Below are 27,729 nucleotides of genomic sequence, written 5' to 3' on the forward strand. Positions count from 1 at the left end.
TGTTTAACTAGACTATATACAAAAGTATCTTTAGAAACAGTTTACTAGGAAGATAAACTACAGAATATGCCAGAATATGCTCCTTGACGCTTTTTACAGAAAATCATATTCAACATTTTATTTCTAACACTCCACAAACAGTTTTCATGCTGGGAACGAATCTTTCTGGTGGGCTGTAGATTTACAGCCCTTTACTAAGAAATAGTCATTGTAGTTATTTTCTAAGAAAAATCAAAAACTTAAACCTACTGTTTAAAGAGCCTGCATCACTCAATCAGTAAGGTAAGGTTGTGGCTTATGTCATATTACAATATAAAATGTAACGTATATAACCTTTCCTCAGAGAAGAAATTAGTTTGATAAAACCCACGGAACTCAGGAAATAGCTCTACCACTCAAAAATAAATGATAGAGATTTGACAACATTAACACTTTGGTACGATTTCACACACTTACGTTTGAGCTTATTTGGAATTTGCAAATATCAAGAGCACTTACCCAAGTATAAGGAATTGTCCTGGAGCTGGAAGACCAACCTGGATAGAATCTTTTAACAGAAGCAGCAGGGCTGCCCAGCTGTCTACTAAGCTGGTCACTGGAATCCTAAGGGAGAAAGCAGCAATGGCAATGAAAACAGCATCATCTCCCCTCAGGTATTCCCCATTTAATTTCTACCTCACAATTCTCCTGTCTATTTCTCATCCTAGAGATTATAAAAAGATATAAAATATTCAAATTGCCCGTCTGCTTCTTGATGACAGAAATAAAATTGAACTTTTTGTCTTACCTTTGAGTATAAGCATAGAAAAACTGCAACATGCAGACTTCCAGTGAAAGATGTTTCTAGAAAAAGATAAGAAACCTATGTCATCAGGAAGAAGAAAGTGACTTTTGTTTCCCCTCACTTTGGAGGGCAAAACTTAAAATGCCATAATATCACTGCAGTGTCTGAAAATACAGCTGGATTCATTAGCAAGATATTACAAAAGTCCATTTAGGCATCTCTCTGTAATGCTGTCACTCCCTTTTTTTATTCTCTCCTTTCCTTACTTTCCTTTCTCACTTGAAAAAGGTCAACCTGATGCCAGGGTATGCACCCGTTTCCCTAATGTAGGCAGCCTATCCCCACAAAACATGGTCTTCTACAGAAGCAGTAAACAGGACTTGACTTTTTTGATAAATGGGAATGGCTGAAGGAGGTAAGACTTTGCTCCACAAGTTCATCCATTAGATACCGTGAAAATTTTCACACTGTACTGGCCAGCTTTGTGAATAAAGTATCCATACTAAAGTTCAGTGAGAGGCCACTAAATAAACCAATACCACCTCTACAGTATTCATACCTTGTCCTTTGCTATAGCTGGAGGCTGCTTCAAAACTTCTTTCACTGTCTGTATAACAGTCTCCGTTCGCATAACGCTGATAGAGCGAACCAGCTCGACCAGCAGCAGTTGTTCCTCACCTGCTGCAGGAATAACCTAAAAAAATTAAATGTGTGCCAGAGGTTATCATCACAGACAAGGCCCATGCCAAAATTATGGCAGCTGGCCTCATGGGACTGAAATGTTAGTAACTAACAGTTCATCTAGAGACTTGGAATCACTTATTCTTTTCCTGAAGAATTCAGGAAGATTAACCCATTCTAAAATAAACCAGTAGCTCCCTGACAGTGCAGTTGCTAATTAGAAATATAATATAAATAATCTCAATATTTCATACTATGTCTTTTTTCACTGTAATGTCTGCATTTTTTCCTTACTGCTTCTAAATCACTTAAAGCTGTTACCACTATTTGCAGTGATCACTGTAGTATAAACATACCTTTGTCCTAGACGTATTTTTATTTTGCCTCCTTTCATTCCATACAAACGCAATAGCAGCCATGAAGTGAACACCATGATTCATTGAAATTGGACCCAAAAGTTCAAGAATCTGCTGCCTCAAATTCTGAAACATGAAAGCAGAACACATACACTTTTAGATAGGCACCTCAGTGTTACATTCAAAACAGCACGCTATAAAACCCTACTTGGCGGGTAACTATCACTTTTACAGAAGTGGAAGGATGCACTAAAAGAGTTTATAAAGCTCCATTGTACATCTGGTAGTCTTAAATCCTTTTATTCATGACTAAGACACGGCAAGATAAAATACACTTGTTTAATTTGCAAATGGTAATGAAGCAGGAGGCAAGTGATAGAAAGGTATAGAACAAAAAAACAATCTGGCAAACTCAAAAAGCATCCTGAAAAAAGATAAGCTGCAATAAAGGCTTGATATTTGCAGACAAAGGTAAGTAAAAACATCTTTAGTGAATCAGGATGAGAAACTATTTAGACAGCAGTGCTACAGACAAAAAGTCTTGGGATTATAGTGGATCACAAACTCACTACAATGACTTTGCAAGGAATGGGAAGAGAGCATTCATAAAAAGCAACATCTCATGACAGACATGAAATATTTCCCCTGAAAGAAGATAAACACCTACTGTGTCAGTTTTGGACACCTTATTTCAAGAAATGTACCACAAACTGACAGAACTCAAACTATAAAGAGAAAGATTAGTGCTATGCAATATGACCTACAAGGGGCAGAAATGGGCTTGTATATAGTCAGGAGAAAAACATGGAAGTGAAAATATAACAGTTGTGAAACACACACGAGGTAATTAGAAAGAAGAAAGGAAAACGATCATGTCTGCCACAAATAGTGATGGACTGGCTTTGTAGCAAGTGAGATTAAGAAGGAGTGGTGGGGAAATCCTAAAAGAACACTCTGGGAGACAGAAATCGTCAGCATTGAAACTCTTAATAATGTGGGTTTTAAGCATGTCAGAACTTATTTGGGCACATTTGGGTCAGGAAACGTATTTCCTGAGCTGTCTTATTGATCCATCTTCTATGACAGGAAGATTTCAGACAAAACAACATTTTCTACCTGTTTTCTGAAAGCCGTTTTTACCTTGGCCAGAAATATTTTGGTAGGAATTATATAGCAGTTTCCTGCAAGCTTAGACATGACCCCAGAACTCGACTATACACTTTATGGACTTCCTAACAGTGTGGCTGCCAAAGCAATCTAGGTGCACTGAAGCTTAAAAAACTGTTTATAGTTTAAACACAAAATTCTGTAGAATCTCTTTAACCGCATCCACCAGCCCCAAAGCAGCTACAAAGGCACCACCCAAAAGCAATGAGGTGAAAAATAACCTATCCTGATACTACACTGAACAAGCTGAATTCAGATTGGACTTTTTCACATACAGGACATGCTGTATGCTCTTTTGAATACTACATATTCAGGCAAATTAAAGAAAAGATGGGGTGTACAGAAGAGTGAATATTCAACCAGAGTGCAAAAGCTTATCCTTTTTTAACAGAAGCAGCATAATATTATAGGCCACCAACAAGTACAGACCCCTTTCACTTCAGTGCCTAGGAAACGCTATGGGCAGCACAAATATGAGCATGGATCCTGTTTGTGCAAAGACATGGACTCTCAGATAAGTTATTTTTTATTCTTTCAATCTGAATGACAAAGGTTGAAGAGGATGTAACAGCATTGTCACAAAAATCATCTGATAGTATTGGAGTTAATTAAGGAAATTTTATTTTAAAGCATTTAAAATTTAAATAACCATTTCCTACTTAATAATGTGAAGAATAAGAAGTCTGAACTGTTTCCAATACGAGGGTTAGGCAGTGTTCTCAATATAGGTCTATTTGGCCCCTTCTCAACTTCTTTATGATTACCAGCTATCTGCTATGACACTTCCCCATGCACAGTGACATCACAGTCTGGGTACCAAATCAATAAAGGAACCAGCTCACAAGTGTCTGAGAGTTCTCTTTTGTTAATATTTTACATTAATATATGACATCTTTTGAGGCATAAGAAGGCGGCTCAATTTTTTTCAGGATGGATTTCATTTTCTTTGTAGAAAATAGAGTTGTGACATTGTCATGACTTGATACACGCAAGTTTAAAAGGAGATTCAACACCCATTTATAAAAGCCTTGTTTGTGGGGTTGGTGAGTAGATGACGGCCAAGGTATAAAAATTCAATTTATATTTAAAGGAATGGTATTTGATTTAGTTTGACCAAGTTATTAATGAACAATTATCCCTGATATTCTGACCTTCGTTGACCCAAGGTTAATAGTGGTAATGGATGCAGCAGCTGCAGCAGTAGTTTTCTCAGAAGAATCTGCCAGGTGAAGGATGCTCCACAGCAAAGTCACAGAAGACATGATCATATGCAAGATAGACAGGATCCCATTGCGTGCTTCAACCAGGTGTTTCTGATCTACATTAACCAAAAGCTAGTGGATTTGAAAGGGAGAGAGAAGTAAGACCATTAAATTTCTACACAAATAGCAGAAGCAAAATAGTATAAATTGAGACTCAACAGACTTGAAAGTTTTCAACTTTAACTCTTTTTCAGAATAGTTTTTCAATAATTCTAGTAGCATGTACAAGTTTTGAGTCTATTAAAAATAATAGTTACAGAATCTTTTGACTTAGTTGTACAACAGCAAATGTATTCTGAACAACTTAGGCCTCATGTCTATAGCAATCAATTTGTTTGTATCACCTACTTATCCCTTTGAAAAACACTTATTTCAGTATTTTAAGCACAATAATTTTGCCTTGAGTACTAGTTTACTTGCACAGACAAACACTTTTCAGTTACTTTTAAATGAATGGAAGCCAAAGGGCTATAAGAACAAAAAAAACCATCAAACCCAAGATTACAGAGAGTACAGGACAAAAATTTCCTTGCAGAACTTAGTCCAAATTCTTAACAGGCTATGCTCAGCATATCAGATCTAAAAATACTGCTTCACTAAAAAGACAAATTATGAATATACAGAAGGAGCAGAAATAGAATGTTTTGACATATTGCAAGATGAACACAATCCCACCAGGAAGTAACAGGATAGACAGTCTGGGAATTTTCACAAAACAAAGCCAGCTCTAAAAAAAGTGACATTTTAAAGGTCTGAAAGTTAAGGAACTCCTACTATCCAAACCCAAAACCAACCAACCTAAAAAATCTAAGACTTGTCTCTTAAAAGTATAATCAGCAGAAAATCACTTTTCTGTTTGCAATGTGTGTATTATCAAATTATGTATATGACAATATATTTGGACCACTCAAATCTTCATATCTGATAATATAATCGCAATCCTTAATTTAACACGTCCTGCCTAAGAACCTCTCAGACACCCAGGTATGTTTACCTGATGATACTGCGTAGATGGATCCAGGAGGCAGTAATGAATTATTGTTGTGATCCCTTCTAATAAAGTAAGAACCATATCTGGGGGAGTGACTGATGCCATCCAGAGAGGCCTAAAATAAGAAATTCATTTTTTTTTAAAGGGGTTAATCTGGTTGTAAAGTAATTCAAGACACTCAAATCTGCTTAAAAATATTACACACCTCTGTGCACACATACCTATTATCAGATAATCCCGTTTCATATTTATACTGCTGAATTAAATTGTCCAAGTTCCTGCAGAGCTGAAGAGTCACTGAAACGACCACCCTTTGAAGAACTTTTCCCATGTAAGGCAACGTAGAGGTGATAAGGCCAATCCACTGGGGATGCATTTTACAGGCACAGTGCTGGTGCAAAGCTCGGATCACTGCGCAGAGAAACATGCCTTGGCAGGTAATTGGCTGGGAATGTAAGTACTGGAGAGAAGTCATCGGCTGCTGGGGACCGATGTGCTCCAGGTCTGTTATGACAAAGTCAAAGCCTGTTTCATTTTCCTCAGGCACAGTCATCACCCTGTGCTCCAGCACAATCAGCCGCTGAAGTACTTTTAAAAGCTGTGACTGCAGAGTACTACCATTGTCAAATTCATCCTCAGAAAAATTTATAAGGCTGTCTTCAGAGAAGCCTTCTTCTACAGCCACTATGTTTCTGCCAGCCATCTTCTCGCTGTGCCATTTCTGTGCGCTGAAGATGGAAGACAGCAGACAATGCAGGATCACTTTCTGAACCTTGCACTTGGACAACATGTCTGAAATAAAGCTAGGAAAGCCCTTTGCAGAGCTTTCTATCACTTTTGCCAGCTCAGCAAAGAGAAGTGTCAGAATTTCTATACTCATCATTTGCATGTTACGGTTCCCTATCAGGTCTTGGGAGGTTACTTTGACGTGAGTTGGGTAGTGGCTCCGCATGTAGTACAGACACAAGGAGATAAGAATCTCTATGTACATGGAGCTCCGGAAGTTATGGTTTGAATCCACTGGGATGTGACTATAGAAATCCTTGCCCATAACAGAGATCCGATGCCTGGCTAGAAGATTCTGGAGCAAGGACAGCTGGGGGGTGTATGCATTGTTGACACTGGTAGTGGAGATGGCGCTCACAAAAGCCGAAGGGTTTGTTTTCAGAATTGCTTTAATTGCAGAAAAAGCATACAACGTCCTCGAGGAGTCATACAGCTGGAGGTAAAGCAGCACATGTTGATACAATGGGTGGATATTAAAATGGGGAGATTTTCGCATTCCTGGGGACCCCACATCACTTTCTATCTCTGAAATTTCTCCTTCTCCACAACTGTACCAGTTTTCTAAATCAAGACCATCACTAAAGAAAACGTTTGTTTGCTTAAGCTTTTCTGTTTGTGCTTTCTTCTTCTCTTCATCTTTCTTTTTGGCTATTTTCACCTTAGGCTTTGCGCCTGGTTGTTTACCAGCCTCTTTAACAATTGTTTCTTTTTCTGACATTTTTTCTGGTAGCTTTCCTTTAAAGCTGAACTGAATACTACTGTGGCTTCGCTTTCTGGACTTCAATTCAGTGGAAGCAAGAGTGAGATCAGAGAGGGATTGCTGGCTTTCTGCAATACAGGGTGAAGAGTTATTTCTTGAAATTTCATCTCTTAAGCTCTCAAGGCCAGTCTCAGTTGAGGCTGATAGCAATTGGGAGCTGTCATTACTAAGCAAACTACTCTGGCTACTTTGAATAGTTTGATCTTCATTTTTTGTCACCTCTACAGAGTTATCCAATGGACTGAATTTACACAAAGTATCCTCAGAGTGCAGACTGTGTTTAACTGGTTCAGCCTCTTCTCCGAGACCGCTCACAACTTTGCATATAAGATCTGTAACCACCTGTTGCACGATTTCATCAGGTGAGTCTTCTCTCAGAGTCTGTGAGCTATCCTGAGCACTCAGGCTTTCTGTTTCCACTTCATAACTGATGTTGTCTCCAGTAGATGACTGAGAACAGCCAGAGTCAGAACTCTGCAGTATTTCAGCTTGATGATCAGGAAGATCAAAATCAGACACAACCATTGGTATGGTCTCACTGCTGGTACTTAGCAAGGAAAGCCTATCACTCAGAGGGTTGACAGTTAGGCTGAAGTTCTCCATTTCATCCATAGCAAGTTGTTTTTCATTGCTTTCTTTAGGTATAATAAGTTGTCCTTGGCTTGCAGGCACATGGGAAAATGCTTAAAGAAAAATATAAAAATATTTATACACATAATATTTTGTTCTTCAGAATAAGAATTTAGAATTAAAATTTAGACTGTAGACTACTACCGAGTCTTCAAATTACAAAGGCATGGTAAATACTGTCTTTCCACTTCACAGCAGTAAAAAAAAAATGCTAATATGCAAACAACACATGTTCACGTAACCAATGCAAGATTACTTTAGCAGCAGACTTTAGCAAACCAACAAAATTCTCCCATGAAACCTTATGCAGTCTTATCTGCTCATGTTTTCATTAAGAATTAATAGTAGGTTACTAAAATTGCACAATGCGTGACAACACCTTCAAATCTTATCAGTATGTTTTCACCCAGCCCCACATCAGTGGTCCTAATTCACAAAAACATTTAATTTCTTGGTCAAGCTTCAAGTCATGTTCTTAAGTTCTACTGAAGCTCAGTAAGACATAAGAAAATGCTCTGAATTAAAATATTTGCTTATCATCTTAATTTGAGAAAATAAAACTTCAACAGTACTTGGGACACCCAGACTTGAACTAGAAAAATCATGCACAAATAAGCAGTAGATATTCCAACACTTTGTTCTGTGAATTACCCTCAGAAATTTCTACTATGTTTTTAATGTTGTATGCAAATAAAGAAATTAAATAAGGAGCTTCTTACAGTCTTCTCATGTACATACCATCAGCACAGCTAAACTTCTGCATAAAGTGCTTCTCATTTTCTTCTTCAAGGTGATAGGGAGATTTAGTCCAGCAACATTCAGCCTGTACTCGCTGAACAGAAACTCGCTGAGTTTTTGGATGAAGAAGCAGTAGGAGCAAAGGTTCAAGAACCCTTGCGATATCATGTCTTTGAAGCACTTGATTTAACCAGGCTTGTCCCACTGACCATGTAGAACCATCCAAGCTATTAAGGCTGTCCAGCATGATAAACAAAGATCTAGAAGAAAAAAAAAGAATGAAGCTAGCACAAATTCTACACTACTCTCAGAATAACCCCATTTTAATCTGATATATGATGATTTTCAATATGTCAGTACATACTCCAGTGTCTTCTCTATCTTAAACAGTATTTTCTTTGGAATCTAAACTTTGCAAACAGAAGTTTTATATATTAGTCTAGCCTAATGAAGAAATATCCACAGAGAGCTAACAATGTAGACAGTTAAGACAGATGCTCTGATAGTAGCAGCCATATACTCAGTCCAAGTATTTTCACAGCTATCAGTGTAACAAGCCTTGGTTGCCTGCTAAGTGCTACTGAAGTAGAAAAAGATAAAACATTAAAAGCCAATCCACTCAGATATACAGGGCAAAGAGGAGATAACTTATTCAAAGACCATTTCTTCAAGAATGGAGAAAAGTAATTTACTTAACAATTCAGCACTTCCATTATTTTCTTCTTTTAATACTTTTAGCCTTTAGAATCCTTTCCAGACTTGAGTAAAGATAATATTGAACTCCGAATTTTAACACGTGTTTTACAGTCTCCAGTAGTACACATCCATAAGCTCTTAGCTCTGGGTAGAGAACTTATCCCTGCTTCTGCAATAAGTGACAGTATCAAGCCAAAGAAAGAACCTTTTTTATTCCACTTCCTACAGCTAGAGTATGCATCAGGATATTTAAATAGGCACTTTTCCACAACATTTGTGCTAGCTGAGGAAGACAAGACTAGTTTAGAGTCTGGATCATTCCGTTTTTTGTAAGAAAGTAGTCTGATATCAGAACACAAAACAAAAATCCTCTGCAGCTTGCCATAAATGACATCTTACACAAAACACAAAGATTAAATAAAAAGCCTTTGACATCTTAGTGCTTACTTGCAATTTTGTTCTTAAGTTTTCTTAGCTTTACTGTTACTTTCCTTTTTCAATACAATTCAATTCTGAGTTGACTTCTCTCTCTTATTTTTCCTTTTACCAAATCACAGCAAGAACTCAGATACTATGTTTAATATACACAAATATTTCAACCACAGTAATAGCCAATGAATCATGTGACCATTTCAGCCCTACTCTTTACAGTTACCAGAAAAATTTACAGCTTACATAATCATCACTCTGAAAACAATTTTGCCTGACATTAATACATTTCTTGTCCTCCTTCCTTGCTCTCACTGTTACACTGTAGTTCTCACAATTTCTAAACACTCTGTGCTGCCAGTATAATGTAGTTACACATTCTGAAGCAAAATTATTTCAGCTAAATCACGCTTGCAATCACCAACCTGTCAAAGGTACGGCCAAAGGAAGAAGACTTGTTAATATGAAGGTCACGGGTGAGATGCCACAGCACTGCAAACTTCGCATGAGCTTCCATTCTTACTTTCTGTGGACCAAAGCACAAATTAGATCTATCAGAATAGAACAACCTCTGATAAGAATGGGGAAACAAAATAAAAGAAAAAAAGAGGTATACACCAGCTTAAAAGATAATGAAATTATTAAACTTAACATTTTTGGCTGTGTGTTCAAATCCCATTTCCTAACATTAAAAACAGTAATAGGCAACAAGAGGTCTCTACAAACAGTTTAGTAGGAGGATTCCCCCTTCTTGATTTTGACTGCCCTAGTTTCAACGTTTAGCTTGAAAAAGCTTTAAATACTTAATATGATAGCTTGAAGAATACTTATTTTACTATCACTGAGTTGCACAGCTCTGTTTTCAGTGAGTTTATCTATAGGTACCAAGGCACTAGAAGAGCTCATGAAGAAAGAGCAAGAAGAAACATGGAAGCTTTTCAATGTGAAAACTCAGGCATACAGAGGCAGAGAAAGAAAACAGATTTTTAGAGACTGTGTCTAGAATGATGGGATGAAACACAGTATCCATGGAAATAAGGGAAGGAAAAGATGTTGGCTGGAAAGAGAAATAATTTTCTAGCTAGATACAATTTAGGTGGAGTTCATCACTAACATGCCAAATTGAGCTCCTTAAGAATTTTATTCAGACAAACAGGTCATGCTCACTGTTCGAAAGACTTCTAATGACTAATAATAATGTGCAGAATGTTTGTTCTTAAAATATATACTTATAGGGAACGAAGAGTAGATATATGTACAATATGACTATCTGGTATGCTTGCAGACTTAATTTACAACACAGAGCTCAAGAAGCTTTGCAACAGCTAATACAACCCTTATCTGTCACAACAATGAAAATTTTAAGTAAAATCTATAAAACCTGAAAATTACAGAAAGGACACAAGACACCTCATATCAGACAAACTAGGAAAAACAAAATCACAAGAAATGGCAGCATTCTAGAAAGTAAAGCATCACATGTATTTAGAAAAAAACATGCTTCTTGTAGAAAAAAAAAAAAAAAAAACACACTGCTGCAAAATACATACAGTTATACAAAATTCCTAAACACCTGCTGAATAAAGAGTAACAATACCAATTCTCAAACACATACAGGTGACTCCATGTAAGCCCTTGCAATCCATGCTGGGAAGATGTAAGAAATTACTGTTTTCACAATGAGCTTGGCAGAAATGAGTGAGTGCCAATTCCACAACATAGCAGTTCACAGACCAGCCTAATAAGTGAAACTATAAATCAATGGCAATTTTACCAGTATGCCAAACTGTAAACTGCAATGACTGACAGAATGGCTCACATACACTTTTGCTGACCTGGTTACTTTCTGATAGGAAGGTAGGAAGGGAACTGCTTCTGAAATCACACAACCATGAGCAGCCAGAGCTTGTAAGCAAGTAATTCCCTATGACACATTCTGCTGTGAAAACTGTTCATGTATCTAAAATCTAAAGCACTAGAAAGGCCTCAACTCAATGTCAAATTGACAGTCTCTATCTTAAATTTCTATGGGAGGAAAAAAAAAAAAAAAAATGTAGAGTACCTGTCATGACAAGTAGACCTCCTACTAACAATAGTAAAAGCTAAGCATGTGCTTTATATATTGGGAAGCAGAGCATAATTTTTGATGAGAGATAAAGTGTTCTATTACATAAGTCTGCTGCTGAATGCTGAGAAGTTCCCTTTATCTAGCATAAAACTACAGAGGCTCATCATAGATGTAAAAGAAACACTGTTTGTCAATCTGTATACTTGTCAGCTTCAAAAGATTTTAGAAATACTACTTGCATTGGCTGAACTCATAGCAAAACAGATGTAATCAATAGGATAGCCAAGATCACTGATAAAAAACAGTTAGCAGTGAGATAAGAGACATCTGACTGGCAATAAAGAATGGGAGAAATCCACCAAGTCGGGTCATGAGCACAACCTGCGGTAGCAGAAGAGGAGATAGGACAAGTGACAAAGCAAGAAACCAAATAGCATTGTCAGAGGCAAAAAAACCAGCTCTCTGATCACTCGAGAGGTTCTGCTCAAATTATAGCCTATGGCTTTTGACGTGAGACAGAGGTAGAAAGTAAAGACATCAAAAAAAAAAAAAAAATTAGCCTCAGTAGGATACTGCAAAGAAATGCACAGACTACTCACAACCCAGCTACCACATCCACCAGAGCAGGGTAGGCAAGTATGTTTCCCCACAAAGACCAGTGCACAGAAAACTGACAGTTACTGTTAAACCAGTTTATTAGTTTCACCCTAGAAGTGGCAAGCATGGCAGAAAAAGTTAGAATTAATATCTTTTACAAATAACTAGAAAAGAGAGGGACCCTGCATGAGACTGGAGAAGAACTGTATAGAAGCCTTTTCACTGAAAGTATCTAGTTATTGTAATTCCTCTGCTTCCCAACAGGGGAAATGAATCTCACAGAAACACTTGAGCTGGAAATAATTAACTGAGAAAAGTGTCAGAAGATGAAGCTCAAATACACAGCACAGCTCTTGGAACGTTGAAATAAAATAAAATCTGATTAACCACAAGCTGCTCTTTTGTCTTATATTTACATTATCACTTAGGAAAAGAGCCAGAATCAGATAAGATTTTAAAATGGTCAAAAAGGCAAAAAAAAAAAACCCCAAAACCAAAAAGCTTAAAAGAGACAAGGAATTAGGGCTGAAGCAGTACATTAATAATAAGTGCAGCAGACTCATGTGTCTCACAGAAAGGAAAAGAACTGAAAATAGATCTCACAGTGTAAAAGGGAGGCAGTAGAAGGAGAAAGGCAGTAAGGACACAGCTGAGAGAGAGAGAGAAAAAAGAAATCAAAAGGATAGAAAGCTAAAGGAGACCATTGTCCTGGTTAGAGTTAGAACAGAACTCATTCTGTTCAGGGATTTTAATTTTCAGCTCAGTTTCTCCTAACTAACTGCACTGTCTGAAGTTAGCAGCATATTTTCACAGACAGTGTCTTCTTCCAGCAGTGATAACACTCTATGTTTAGAGTCACCACCAAGGATTAGTGTGCAGACCAAGGTCACTGCTAAATCCTGTGTCGCACACGGAGAGGGGCAGAAAGTAAAAGGCTGCACCTGCAGGGAGGAGCAGACAGGACAGGTGACCCTAAACTGACCACTGAGGTGTTCCAGCCCATATATATCATCTTCAGTATAAAGCTGAGGGATCACGAGGGTCAAGCTCTCTTTGTCCATGGGCAGCATCTGAGGAGAACTCTGCCCATTCTGCCTTGATCCATGTTCCTAAATCCAGTTCCAGAATCCAGCTCCTGAATCCAGTTCCCCTCTGCCACTGAGTCAAGCCTGGGACATCCCCAGTGCCTGCTCCACAGCATCAGTGGTGACAGTGAGGTAATTGACATCAAAGGGGGGTTTGGATTCAATACTGGTTTTCTATGTATTTGTATAGATTTCATTTTATTATTATATTTTTTGTTAGAGCTGTTCTAGAATTCTTTTGTAATCCATAAATCTCTCTCCCTTATTCTCTTTCTCTTCCCCTTTGGGTGAGGAGAGGACTTAATGGAGAGCATCTGCTATAGGTCTAGCAGACTGCCCTGACCCTAAAACTCAAAACCACGTGACTGCCTTAAGAAAGCAGCAATCCAATCCTACTAACAAGAAAAGCAAGAGAGACAGGGCAAAGACAATAACCTGGCTGTTGCTCCTTCTCAAAATTCTGCAGAAGAAAGGAAACAAAGTCTAGATGCTAGATTAGGAGAAATTATTAGACAAGATGTAAGAATTAGATGAAATAGGAGGGAGCACACCAGGGGACTGAACTACAGTTGGTTAGGACACAGCAAAACAAAGTCTGCTTAAATCTGATGGAGCGGTCCAGGGAAAGAAAAGTGGTTATGAGAACTGGAATGGCATCTAGAATCTAAAAAAAGAGTATTTTTACTGTTTGAAGTAATCAGTGTAAGGCAACAATGTTGCAATATTGAAGTTATTTATAACTTCCTCTGAGGCACCAAGCCCTGTTTCTAAACATATAGTTATATACCTAACTCATTTTTTAGTAAATATATGAACAACTTGCCTTGTCTCTGTGAGTCAGCTGCTGACTAATAACATCTTCACAAATGCTAGAAGAAGGAACGAGGTTGTGCAGCTGGTAGAAGAGCTCCACACTCTTCTGATGATGCTGAGGAGTTCCATCACCCAACTGGTCCCAAAGAGTTAAAGCTATATGCTTTGTACATAAAAATAGAAGTAGCAAGAGACACAAATGAATATCATGTCTTGTTTTGCTTTAGACTACATTGAGCTCTATGGAACGACGGGAAGACATTACATCTGATGGCACAAGATGACCACCAGGCAGTCTATAAAAACGCTCTTTTTTGTTCATGTGAGCATAGGGAAATTTGAAACACTGCAACAAGTCACTGCATAAAAATTTCCTGTTTAGGAGTTAGAATTCACAGCAATTTCCAGAAATAAATTTTCACTGAAATATAATTAACTACATAATAGACCCTGCTGCTGATTTTCTTTTGTAAGTGATTTCTTACTTAAATTACACAAATGCAGAGATTGTGGCTTACCAGAGCCCTACACTATACACATCTCAGTTTCATACCTTTGCTAATTTAAGATGCTATTCAATCATGTCTCATTTATATTTAAAATATATTCATTCAAGCAAGGGATTTTCACCCAAGCAGTCAGTAAGACAATCACAGTGGGAAAACGTACTATTTAGAATCTAACATAGGTTAGAATCGTTATCAAAATACTCAGCAAGAAAATTCAGTTTACCATACCAAGGATGGCAAAGTGGTCAAGACTGTCAGTCTGCACTAACCAGAACAAGAAGTCTAGAGAAAACAGCAATGAGATACTGCATTTTACCTTGAAGAAATCTGTCTTTTCAGCCATATATCTCAGGTTGCCTTGAGTAAGGGGAGGTCTGATGACCACAGCCACTCTTCCCTGGTTAGGGCTGAGAGGCTGAGCAGTTTCCACACTGTTCAGATTTTCTCCAGTGACGAGAGCAACAGACTGAGTCAATCCAACCAAGTCCATCACAAGGGAAATAGTAACACCCTGAACACTGAAACTGCTCGCTTGCTTGCAAGCATTCATTAAAGTCTGTAGCCACAGTGGAGGCTGCACTTGTTCACAGTCTGTAATAAAAAATCACAGATGATACATTAATTTAATAATTTTAAATATTGTTACTTTTTTTCCCTTATATCCCATAACCATAGGCACAATTGTCCTTTATCTTTTAGATTTCAACTTGTCCACTGTATGGGTTTAGGAAAATATATGCAGAAGAGAGATACTTCTTGATGTATTTCTTAAACAATCTAATTAAGAATACCATACAGTATCACTTCAAACATTCAGTAACCAAAAATAAATAGGTAAGTTTGAACAAGGAAGAGAAAAATAAGTTATATGGAAGTGCATCCACATGGTTTTACATTTTGGACAAAATTAGACTTTTAGTAGTTTGCACATCCTTTCATTCACTTTCCTCCTTCAGGAAATTCATGACCGGCAATCAGGTCTTAACATTGTAGTTTGTAATGTCAAAAAATTCTGCAGTATTTAAAAAAATAAAAATAGATATATATTTTATATATATATATAAATAATAGCAATTCTGTATGTATTATATATTACATGATACAGATATGACAATACATATACATACAGAATTATTCACATATAGAAATTTTAACTGATAAAAGAGATTTTCTTCACAACACTTTAAATGTAAAAGTATCTGTGAAAATTGGTGTTTTGAGTCGCAGAAACTTGATCCTATTAGATCATACTCCACTTTCACTGTAGGTGGCTGTTTTTCCCTTCTTACTATCCCCTCACTTAATACCACACACTGGCCTGTTAATGCAAATGTCTTTCTCTGAAGTTCACAGTCAGCTCTCCAAGTGAATAATCCATTTCAGATGTGCCAAAGTAATTTTTCTTAAAGCTTCAGAAGGGCTGTACTGATCATGTTCCTAAAACAGACAAATGCTTCTAGAATTGGACATAAATGTGTTATTTAACAGGCTCAAATAGAGTATCCATTTCAAATTAGGAGACGATGCAATTTCTAATTTATATCCACAACAGTTAATTTTGCAATGTAAATCGGAGTCTAAATATACCTAACAGTTCCACATAACGTACTCGAGTTTACAGATATAAACTTTAAGCTGAGCTTGACTCTGTCCGCTTGTTAATTTCTTCCATTAAAAACTGTACACGTTTATCGAAGAAATTAAGCATACAGCAAAATTTAGGCACAATTACGTGCTATCAATATCAGATTAATTGTGCTTTTTCAAATAAACAGACTGATGATTCTCACCGTTGATTAAACACAAATGGGTCATACCAATAATGCAACCCATCAAAAACATGTTCCAAATTTAGGAACACTTCCATAGGAACAGCCTCTTCTGCTGCAGAAAACCATACCAATAGATGAAGAAAAGTCTGGTATGTGAACTATGGTAGCTAGTTTCTTCTATTCTCTGAAAATGGCCTTTTCCATTACAGGAAGCAGGACTCCAAGGACAGCTGTGCAGCACCATTCCCACCACTATTCCCCTCTGCCCTGCCCTTCTGTACAACACATGTTTAGATCTGGAACTAAAACCTTCCAGTCGATTTCAACCACCTACAACACACCCTCATTCCTCAGGCACACTACGAGACTGCAAATGCAACATCACCCATGGGAAGGTTCAGAGGATGAATGAATAATGCAAGTCCAAGACATTTCACCAAGTAGAAAGGATTCCTAGAATCACTGCCTTCATACAGGCCACATACCACTCAAGTTCTACAGGTATTCTGCTGTAGAGTTTACAAGGAGCAGTAATCAAAAGTGCTATATCCACAGAAAATTAATAAGCAAGTAGCTGATTTTTAAAATACATTTAGTCTTTTGCCACAACACTCATTTGTAGGCTGCTAGTGTTTGGAAAAAAAAAAAAATCACATTTTTCTGGGTCATGTTATAGAAGCACAGGTACCCTGTGCTACATATTTTACAAAAGGTAGCAGCTCTTTAGCACTACAATGCCCTTAATTAATACAAAGCCATAACCAAGTTGCCTTCAACTGACATAAATCTTTGATACATCTGGATGTCAAATTACACTTTGCTCCTGGCTGTATAATGAAGACATAGACAGCATATCTTAAAGACTATATGAATACAAGAAGCAGTTGTGTTAAACTAATTTTTGTTTCCAAAAGCCAGAAAAACTATTCACCTCCAAGCAGTGCTCACTGCTTAGCTTTAGATTTTGGAAGTTGTAGATAAGAACAAAAACCTGCAATCATGAAGCTTCCTAGAAAAATAAAACCCCAGAAGACAACTGTGACAGCAGCCAAAATGATTGTAACTGTTTCTGGAATGGTCCAAGCATATCCACTGTGATACCATTTGAAGGCAGCAACTCTCCAGCTACAGAACAGAAGTGGAACTAAAACTGGAACTGTAAATTGAAGACTTTACACACTCTAAACAAGTGTCCATCTAAAATGCCATACTTTACAGTAATCCAGAACCATCAATATTTTAATCACATTTCTGTATTTGTATCTGAATGTGCACACGCTTCACAATGACCATCATTTTTCTTTTGTTTTCTAATGCAACTGTAGCTAGAAGAACTGTTTGCAAGAACTGTTCCTTTAATTGAAACAAAGTAAATTAATTGTTTTCTTGTCTGGTATAATTTTTACTGGACAGAAGCTTATAATTTCCATGTATTGCACAAAGGGATCAATGTGCACATGAATCTAAAACTGTTGAAATGAAGCTAAAAACATATTTGATGTCTGTGGCTATTACAAAATATAACAAAGAAAACATCATGGGACCACAGCATTAAAGAGGCACATCTGAAAAATCTAGATGCTACTCTCAGGCTTCATCTTGCTAATTTGTATTTGTCACCCCAATATTAATAAGTGTCAAATCCCACACCAGAAATATTTTTAAACTCTGTGAGAAATAGTTTTGTTTCCAAAAAGGAAACCAATTGATAGAGAAGGAAACTTACATTTCCGAGAGAAACAGCAAACAGCAACACACAAGCATGAATACTATTACTTCTTTTTTATTTTAATAAAATAAAATAAAAAATTTAAAAGCAAAGAACATAGAAGAGCACAGCTTACCAACTTCAGGCTTCCCAGGGTGCACTTCCGAAGTACGGTTTCCTTCAGCAATGTAAATGGGAAAGCTTGAACATTCAAGATACAGCTGACAAGCAGCAATAAAGGCAGGAAGGTATTCTTTTGGTGTTTTTTTCTTGTTTGATTTCTTCATCTTAGCATCAATTTGTGATTCTCTGTCCCATTTTGTGGTCTGTCCTTGCTCTCTAGCTGGGTCTGCTGGAAGCTCTGCCCCTAAGGGCTGAGACAAGGAATTACTCTGTGTAACATACAGGTTGATAAATCTGGTTAAAAACTGCTGGACATACTCCAAGCAGCACTGCATTGCAGTCTTTTGGATCGTTTTCCCACTCCGAGTTGCTGTCCCCTGTGTCACTATGGAAGGAGGCTGTACAATGGTTTCCTCAGACCCCACAGTTGATGCTGTCTCAGTCTCTGAGGACGTGCTGCCAATAATGGGAATGCCAGGCACACTGTGACCTTCATTCAGTGCTCGATCAATGTCATCAGTTGTGTCTGCCTGGTACTGCACAAACTCAGTGAACCCACTTTCTGATGATCGACTGCTTGGAGGATTTTCACCATCTTCAAACACATCACTAGGATTTTCAAGTGAAACTGATGGCACCTAAGCAAGACAAAATTTTAATGATTGTTCAAAATGGGTTACTTAGGTCCCAGCAGAAAATCTTTATTTGCTTCTCTATTTGAAAGCAACAGTTTTGGTCCACAGTTTTAAATATGTTCATACAAACACATTTTATGCAAAATGATGTCTGGTATTTCAGTAAGCTTGCCAGACCAAACTATTAAAAAAAAACACCAACCCACAAGCATTGCTTATCAAGTAAAATACTTTAAATGTTATTGCTTTTAACGTGTCTTTTATATCATATCATGTCTGTTCTTTATGAAAGAATACTGAAATGCATAGGCATGGGTTTTATTAATTTACAGAGCATCATAAATTAAAATATTCATAGTTCAAAGAAAATTCCTCGCTTCCAGCAGGAAGCAGGACATTGAAGCATGTTACTTATGGTCAATTTAGCTAGCAAGACTCTTTTAATACTTTAGATTTTAGCATGTTCCACAAAAGCACAAGATATTTATCTTAATCAGAAACTGCTGCAGTAGTACAGAAGTAAAAAATGCCTGCAAGCAAAGGAGACAAAAAAAGGAGATGTCAGCCAAGAAAAACAGGAAGATGAGAGTAGAAACACTTCTTTGATCATGCTTTTGAGGTTCCCACTGAACAAGTAAATAATCACATTAGATAATAAATTATTTTAACTTAGGAACTCTCTAGATATACTACCAGTAGAAGAACTATTTCTCTAAGTTCTGTCTCATTAGGAAGACAGGAGGAGTGTCACTTAACATCATAGACATTGTCAAAACACCTTAAAAGTGACCTGTGGAGCTGTAATGAAAAATAAATTTTTTCTTAACCTAAAAACTATTTTTCCCCACTTCCACATTTATATTAGCCAAGCCAGCACAATTTCTCAATAAAATTTATACTCTTTGACTTAAGAAATAGTCTAGTAAAGGTGGATGTAAACTTAATTCCTAGATGTATACATGGTACAGCTAATATCTTTCTTTTTATATACCAGTCCCAAGATGTGGATTTTTTTTTTTCAAATACAAAGTTATAATAAGGAAAGAATAAATAAATTTTCATTTAAAAATTACTAAACATTTGCAACCAGAAAGAAGAAAAAAAAATCATCTTCTAGAAACAAGAAAGAACAGTTCTTAATGACTCCTTTTGTGCCTTAATTCCTCATCAGTTCAGAATATGCACAAACCTGATGAATGATATCTACTCAAGAAGAACCCACAGCAGCTTTCTGGGCTGCTCCAACCCCCTATAGTCTTGTTGGTAACTGGTAGCATAGTTTCTGTTTCCTGGTGAGAATGTGGGGTGAATAGGGAAACAAGAAAGAAATGCATGCATCAGTGGGAGCAAATGCAGGTGAAGAACTTGCCAACATACTTCTCATCTAGCTGTCTCACTGGTGATGGCAGACGTTGCCTGAGACCTAGCAGACCCAGAAGCTGCCTTGCTGTTTGGCATCCTAACCACTAAACCATCTTAAATACAAAATTTGACCATCATCTAAAAATATGAATAACTTTTTCATTAATGATTGAATACAGAGACATCATTATATATGCTAAATTATATCTTGCTTTACCAGAGATGGAGTAAGAATAAAAACGAAAATTTGAGAGAGCTTTCACTGTCTCCAGCATGGATATGTATTAAAAAGCTTGGAAAGACATCAAGGGAGGCCCTATCTTATAAAATAAAACATAAAAGAGATCAGAAACATGGTAATTAATTTCACTCTCTCTCTTAACAGAAGCCATGGGCACATACAAGTTAGCTGTAATTAAAAATGAAAAAAGGCCACTGAAGGTTCAAAGGGCAAGGTCGTTCAACCAAAAAAGAATTTAAAAAAAAAAAAAAAAAAAAAGTCAGTCAAAAGAACATAACCAGGCAGGTATCAGCTGGGTAGAAAGAATAAGGATCAGATCCTGCATAAAGGATGTTGGAGTCCTAATGGACAAGATGGACATGAGCCCACAGTGGACTCTTCTCTGGTGATGAAGGCCAACCACCTACAGGACCGTACTTGTAAGAGTACAGACAACAAGTCAAGGGAAGTGATTAGTCCCCTCTGCTCATCAGTTTTAAGACCACACCTGGAATACTGTGTCCAATTTTGCATTCATTACTACAAAACAAACATTGATGTCCTGAGTAAGTCCAGTGGAGGGCCACTAGAGGAGTACATGAGGTAGCAGGAAAGTGCAGAGAGTTGGATTTACTCAGGCCTAAGGAAAAGAATGTTAAGAGCTGTGAAGGGAAAGAAGGTGTCATTATTGCTGTGACTTCCCATTAGGTAGTTGAAAAGATGAAGGCATGCTCAGAAATCTACAGTGGAAGAACAAAAGGCAATGAACACAAGGTGTAACAATGGAAATTCTTATTAAAAAACACAATGCAAACAAACAAGCTGTAGAGACATTGTGGAATCTTCATCTTTGGAGATAATCAAAACTAAGCTGGATATGAACCTCAGTGATTTGACCTAGCTTTGAAGTAGAATCTAACTTTGAAATCAACCTTGCTTTCAGCAGTGACCTGCAACTATCACTTGCAACCTAAATTATTCTGTGATGTTCCTATAGTTTCTTCAGATGGAGAACAAGGATGTCAGGGTGTGTCACTTAACATATCTCACAGAGGCATGGCTGTGTAGACCAAAAGAGACAATATTAAAAAAGAAAGAGTTGATGGCTGGTTTGTTTCTTCTATTTCCTTATTAAAGATTCTAAAAATTTAACAGTGTCAGGAAAATAACTGATAGGTATTAATCCGAGGCACATAAATTGGGTGAGAGAAGAATTTACATATGCGCTGCACGTAAGTAAATGCAAAATTCTTTTGAGTCCAGTTATTACACACAACCAAACACTTGAATTACATTACAACTTCAAAATTTAGCTGATTAGTTCATTCTTAAGCCCTGATTCTGAAGAGATTTATAAATGTATAATATTAAATCTAGATAAAATGCACAGACTTAGAAAGCCCACTTTTCCTTTCCAGACAAAAAGTATTTTTCCAAGATGCTGCAAAACATAATTAGTTACCTTTTTATTCTCCCATTCTTTGATGGAGCTGCTGTGTCCACTAGGAAGCTGCAGGACACCATCTGTACCAGCAGACAGCAATGGAGGCTGAACCTTACTAAGGATCTTTGAACAGAGTCTGAGAGAATCAGTAAGCTCAGACAAGTGCAAAGTATGGAGATGGCTCGTCAACGCGGAAATCATCCTGAGCAACAGCTGAGGCAAGTGTTCTGTCTGTATTTCAATGTAAGTCTCCTAACAAAACAGTAACAAAAATCATTAATTATAATACCAGATTCCACCCTGAAAGTTATCTTCTATAACAGTGGTATCTATCATTTGCTTAACTGTGTTCTAAACATATGGAACGCGGAAAAAAGGAAAATGTATCTTAAAATCCAAAAATAAGAAATATACACTTTACTTTTAAAAAAAAATTACAAAATTAACTTCACAGTTGGGTAATCAACAAATAGAAATATATGCAGCTCTTTTTCAGAATTATGTATCATGTTCATTACACTTCAACACATTACAAAACACAACAATAAGGCTAAAGAATGCTACTACTATTATTTTAATAACTTCATAATAAAGTTTAAGAATGAAAGATAAACAAGTTATTAAGAACTAAAGGGAAAACAGGCTGATTGCCATACCTGACACAGCACTCTCATACTTCTAGTAGGCTTTGAAATGAGAAAGCAAAAAATTGAGGAAAGACAGATATAGAAAAAGCAGTTCCAACAGTCTTTGCTACATTAAGCAATGCCAACAGAAAAAGAAGATACATTTAAAAAAGCCTTAAAAGAAAGCTGTACACCTGAACTAGCATATCAAACTCCAAAAGTCTGTACTTCCAATGAATACAAGTAGTTTTAGAGAAATGTAGGACAGACAAAAATTTCATCATTAATTCATAATTTCATCATAAAACGTGCTTTGGTTATACCAAACTAGTCTGTCAAGAACCATAGAACAAACCCAAAACTCCTTCTAAAGGTCTTCATCAATTTATGCCAATGTAGTTTTCAGGGAAAGCAATAAAGCAGGTATAGCACTTCTGTAGACAATAAATATACAGAATCCCAGTATCAGCAACAAATAAAGCAATTCTTACCAAAGAAACTATATCCAATAAAAAATCCACTAACAAGCAGAAATTTGTCAGGGGTAACTCAGACTGCTCACCACCACCTCCAGGTCCGGTTTGAAGTCTGGCATGTAACGTCCTCCTGCAAAATTCAGATAGGGTTTGACAATGTTTTTCCTTCTCCCTTACACTGACCATGTTTCTATGACTTAATGCAAAACTGTACACATCAGGGATAACCCCTACAAACAAATAAACAGCCTCTCATTTTATTGCCAAGTAGCTCATTTGGGCCCATCACATGCTTTCAGAAAAAGCAGCAACCAGCCTTTCACTGTAAACCAGTCTTCAGAAAACAAGGAAATCCAGGCTACAGAAAATTGCATTTGTGACTCCACCAGATACAACAATAGTTACTAGTATGAGCATGGGCACCAATAACAGAATGAAGGGAAGCGTTACTGGAAGCACAGTAATTTTGAAACCATCTAAACTCAAGGCATTAAGCACTTGAGATATAGACAACCAAAAGTGAAATAAAAGGCCCACAAAGCTTCAAAGCTGTTCACGAGGAAAATAAAACAAGCTCTTCTAATTGTCCACTTCAGCTTCATCTGACTGCATTGTTTTACTACCAACAAGAATTGAAAATCTGATGAGTTTCATTGCTGAGCAAAACAAGCTCAGCTAGAGTAGGGACAAACGCTCCTTGGCTGCCTTCCAGGATGAGACCAGAATGCCAACCACTTCAAGGCTGGGTATGACTATGGTGGTTCCTCTTAGTTCCATCCAGAGACACCTTGCTCGATGACCTCTCTGAAACGCCTGCACACCAACGCACGCAGCATGGGGAATAAACAGGAAGAGCTAAAGCTCTGGGTGCAGCCACAGGGCCATGATCTCATTGCAGCTACAGAGACATGGTGGGATGGTTCACGTGACTGGCATGCTGTTGTGGATGGCTATGTACTGGTTACGAAAGACAGGCCAGAACGTTGAGGTGTGGAGTTGCTCTTTATGCAAGAGAGCAACTGGGATCTATCAAGATCTACCTAGGGGAGGGATAAAAAACACGTTGAAAGCTTATGGGTAAGAATTAAAAGGCAGGTTAATATAGGTGACAATGTTGTGGGTGTTTGCTGCAGACCACCAGACCAGTAAAAGGAAATTGATGAAGCCTTCTACAGACGGACAGAAGTAGCCTCAAGATCACATGCCCTGGTGCTCACGGGGTGACTGCAATCATGCTGCTATTTGCTGGAAAGGCCACACAGCTAGAAGGTGAAGCTAGAAGCCAGGGGTGTGGTGAGGGCAGTGTCACATTTTCAGCAACAGTTAGTTACGCTAATCATTTTCCTCTGTTTTGGAAATTCATGAACATATATACCAGGACTAAAAAAAACATTATTTATTTGAAATAATAGAAGAATTACAGAAACCATGTCTGAAACAGTATGTATTTACCAAAATATTTTAAAAATCATATTTAAATTGCATTCTGTCAGTAAACTGCATTTGAAAAGTAGCACTCTATTTAACCCACACCTCCATAGGGTTAGTCTATCAACAGATAATTCTCTTCATAAAACTAGCAGCCTGTTTTACAATTCAGTGAAATAGCCCCTTTGTAACACAAGTTGTTCTTCACATTCTGTGCTCCTATGCAAAAAGATCCACCATTTCATAAATTACTCACAGATTTGTTCAACTGTAATATCTCAAAGGATAACATGAATTCAGCTCACTGAGCCCCTTATCAAAAATAGCTTTGAGAGAAGGCTCAATAGCAGTGAGCAATACTCACTGGGAGAAAACACTAGACACACGAAAGCCTATTTTTAATTTTTAGTGGGGAAAAAAAAATTTAAAAAGCCTAAGAAAAATTCAGAGGGATATCTATATCACTTTGAAAGTAATAACTGTGATTGAGCAATCAGAATAGATGATATCAAAATAACTTAGGAATTCACATTTAAAATCAACTGATGATGTTTTCACTTAATGATCTATCTTTTCAAATAGAAGATAACATACACAACACAGCAGCTCATGTAAAAAAAGAATTCTCCAGATTCATTTATTAATAAGGCAATATAATGTCCATGCTTACAGTATCATCTACTCATATGTTGAGAAATACTCACCTGCTTGTTAGATGGCTGTAGACCACTTTCCTTACTTCAGCAATTCAGTCCAGTACACAGAAATTAAGTCATAGACACACTGGATGGGATTTCACCCAGGCCAGCTTCTCATGCTGAGTGGGACTGCTAGCTATGCTAGATAAATTCATCCACAGTTTTGTCTAGCAGAGTCCTGCAAATCTCCCAAGAAAGCTCCAGTCTTCCTGGGTAACCTGTTCCACTGCTAAGATGGTCAGTCAAAGGATGCTGCATGGGAAGTTCCTAGCAAGGCTTTTCTGAAAGTCCAACCTGAGCCAATACTTGTTATTGCTGTCCCTTGTTTCACCATCAGCCGTTACCGACAGTACGGTTGCATCAGCTTCACAAAAGTCCTTCAGGAAGTTACAAGCCACTACTAAAGCCCCCTCTTCGCCAGGCTGAACCAAACTCACCTACTTCAACCTCCCATGCAGCACCCTATGACTCCAACCAACAGTCCTCTACCAGAGCCTTCTCAAGTTTCTCAAGCAGGGTACCCAAAGCTGGACACGATATCCCACATGTGACTTTAGAAACACTAAGTGAAAGGAAAAATAACTTCCTTTCACCTACTGACCACACTCCCCCTAATGTAGCCCAAGACACAGTTTTCTTTAACAAGGACAGAACACTGTTAGCCCATAGACAACTTAGTGTCCAAAAACCTTAATACATTTTTAAGCTATTCTATATGCAAAGAAGTTTTCTACAGACTTCATTTTAGATCCCTATATCATCTATCCCTTGCCACAGCAACTATCCCTACTCTTTTGTGGTCCCTTGAACACCCCCACCTCCTCCTGTTAATAATTTTCAGTTCAGTTCAGTTCAAAATTTACTATGTTCCTACCCAAAGCCCTCCTCACCCTGTACAAGATTCCCACACTTTTTCTTCCCTAGAAGAGTATGGCAAAAGACAACACATCCATGGGTATGTAACTTGATAAAGTTGATGGGTTCCCTAGACAGCCAATGAGTAATCCTGTACTGGACAGACAGAACAAAAACTAGCTTCGAGATCACTCTGGAGTCTTCCCTTCAGCAGTGGTGGTAATTCTGTCTCTTCATTTTACCCAGATGCTGAGTTTGTGAGAACTTACACTGCTGAGACGACCAATCACATCTGACTGAAATTGGCCAAACGACCAAAGTTGAAAGGACAGGGAAGAAGACGACTTACAGACTAAATGATAACACTGGACTAACTTCTTTGAAGAAAAAAAAAAGCTCATAAAAGTCAACTTAAACTTTACACATACAAAAATTAAGTATTATAACCTACCTACAACATTCTTCAAACCAACGAGCAATGTAATCCCACATATAATAAGGCTCAAAGGAATTAAAGAGAAGATTGGCAGTTTTAATCAATTCTGCTGTTTTCTTGTTTTCTCTCAGTTTGCTGAAAGAAAATAAAAATAACATATTATATTTTTACACTTAATTTCCAAGTTATGTAACTACGTCCCCATGAGTTTACCTAGTGGCAGTTAACACTGACAAATTAGCCTCCCCTCATCCCTACAGTGGTTGTTGCTCCAGAGCTCAGTATATTGGCAGGCTCCCAATTATCAATGTCTTTTCACAGTTGCTACATTTCTTCTCTTTCCTTCCTTTAGTATTTGTCTTCTAATCATATTCTTAATAGATGTTTTCCCACGATCATTCCCACAGTTGTTTCTCCCTCTCAGCTTTGAACTTCACTTTTCTCTCCATCTTTTAAGATACTCAGCTCAAATCTTGAAACTCTTTTTTAGCCCCTTTCTGGCTGTCTTGTAGCATTCCTCGTTCTATTTTACAAGAAAGCTCATCAGTCAACTTTTTTTTTTATTGAAGGACACAGATGTAAAGAATGCCACAACTCATTTATACCGTTGACATACTGACTTGCAAGAGTATCAAGTAAGCATTTTTTTGTCACAGATTATTCACCTGCTTAGCTGTGTGTGATCTTTGTTGAAAGAAGGTTCTGCCTGAAGCTCCAGTTCTGCTTTGCACTGTGTGTATAACGTTCGAAACACTTCAATCAATACATCCTCTAGGATGGCAGGGCCTACAGGGAGAAACACCAGCAATCAGTGTCTTATGCATTAGAGCAATACTAACAGTCCACCTCTGAAAACCACCCGTCAGCTAGCTTTGGACACTGAAACTGTAAAATTCCTTCTGTTTAATTTCATAAACCAGCTCCATGTAAGAAGTTTTTCTGCACTCCAGAAATACACAGGCAGTTGTAATGTCTCACAGCATACAAAGCACAAGCAAAGTTCTTTTCCCATACAGTGAGGGCTGGGAATTTCAGAAGCCATGCAGTCAACATCAGTGTAGCCCATGTTCAAGCCAACACATCCACTCTGAGGTATTATTAGCTCAGTAACACGTAAACGCAACTACATGGACTCGTGATCAAACGCAACTTCCAACTAGTTTCAAATACCCACCCATAAGCTAGGCTCATGCTATGGAAAATATACTCAAATATTTAAATGCAACTATGAGGTAAAATATTTTCCTTTTAAATTTGAGGCAGGTTTTCTTTAATTCTGTATATAGTCTGCAGGATATTTTTCAGAAAAAAAAAAAATCCAGCTTATTTTGAAAGAAGTTCACAAAGCGATCCTGCTTGAAATGACCTCTGCTTTTTCATGCTTTCTCCTAGCCTCATTGAACTGCCTTTGGTGAGAGTGCACCAAGTAAAAATCCTATGAGCTTCTCCCACCTCGGTTTGCTGAAAGAATCATAGCTCTGCTTACTTCATGAAATCTTAATGTACACATGGCCTCTGAAAATTTAATCTCACCGCCAGAAATCACAAGTTACAAGGAAGACTAGATAAATTCTTCTTCTAGATAAATTATTCT

At 37.5% G+C, this 27,729-nt stretch overlaps 1 protein-coding gene across 2 annotated transcripts in view; it reads right to left on the minus strand.

Moving 5' to 3' along the window:
- Window positions 1-27,729, minus strand: part of DOPEY1 (dopey family member 1) — a 53,734-nt gene that overhangs the window by 13,302 nt on the left and 12,703 nt on the right. For both annotated transcript variants that reach the window (XM_008944666.1, XM_008944667.1), the window contains exons 9-25: window positions 26,801-26,921; window positions 26,151-26,270; window positions 22,734-22,848; window positions 22,273-22,302; window positions 21,635-21,868; window positions 17,969-18,593; window positions 14,669-14,943; window positions 13,854-14,006; window positions 9,706-9,806; window positions 8,152-8,415; window positions 5,463-7,448; window positions 5,245-5,356; window positions 4,140-4,322; window positions 1,822-1,947; window positions 1,344-1,478; window positions 788-843; window positions 499-603 (exon numbers count right to left, since the gene is read on the minus strand). In XM_008944666.1, the coding sequence (XP_008942914.1) occupies window positions 499-603; window positions 788-843; window positions 1,344-1,478; window positions 1,822-1,947; window positions 4,140-4,322; window positions 5,245-5,356; window positions 5,463-7,448; window positions 8,152-8,415; window positions 9,706-9,806; window positions 13,854-14,006; window positions 14,669-14,943; window positions 17,969-18,593; window positions 21,635-21,868; window positions 22,273-22,302; window positions 22,734-22,848; window positions 26,151-26,270; window positions 26,801-26,921 (4,741 nt within the window). The remainder of the gene's footprint in view (window positions 1-498; window positions 604-787; window positions 844-1,343; window positions 1,479-1,821; window positions 1,948-4,139; window positions 4,323-5,244; window positions 5,357-5,462; window positions 7,449-8,151; window positions 8,416-9,705; window positions 9,807-13,853; window positions 14,007-14,668; window positions 14,944-17,968; window positions 18,594-21,634; window positions 21,869-22,272; window positions 22,303-22,733; window positions 22,849-26,150; window positions 26,271-26,800; window positions 26,922-27,729) is intronic.

Source organism: Merops nubicus, unplaced genomic scaffold, assembly GCF_000691845.1.
Source record: "Merops nubicus isolate BGI_N331 unplaced genomic scaffold, ASM69184v1 scaffold3597, whole genome shotgun sequence".
Taxonomy (NCBI): Eukaryota; Metazoa; Chordata; class Aves; order Coraciiformes; family Meropidae; genus Merops; species Merops nubicus.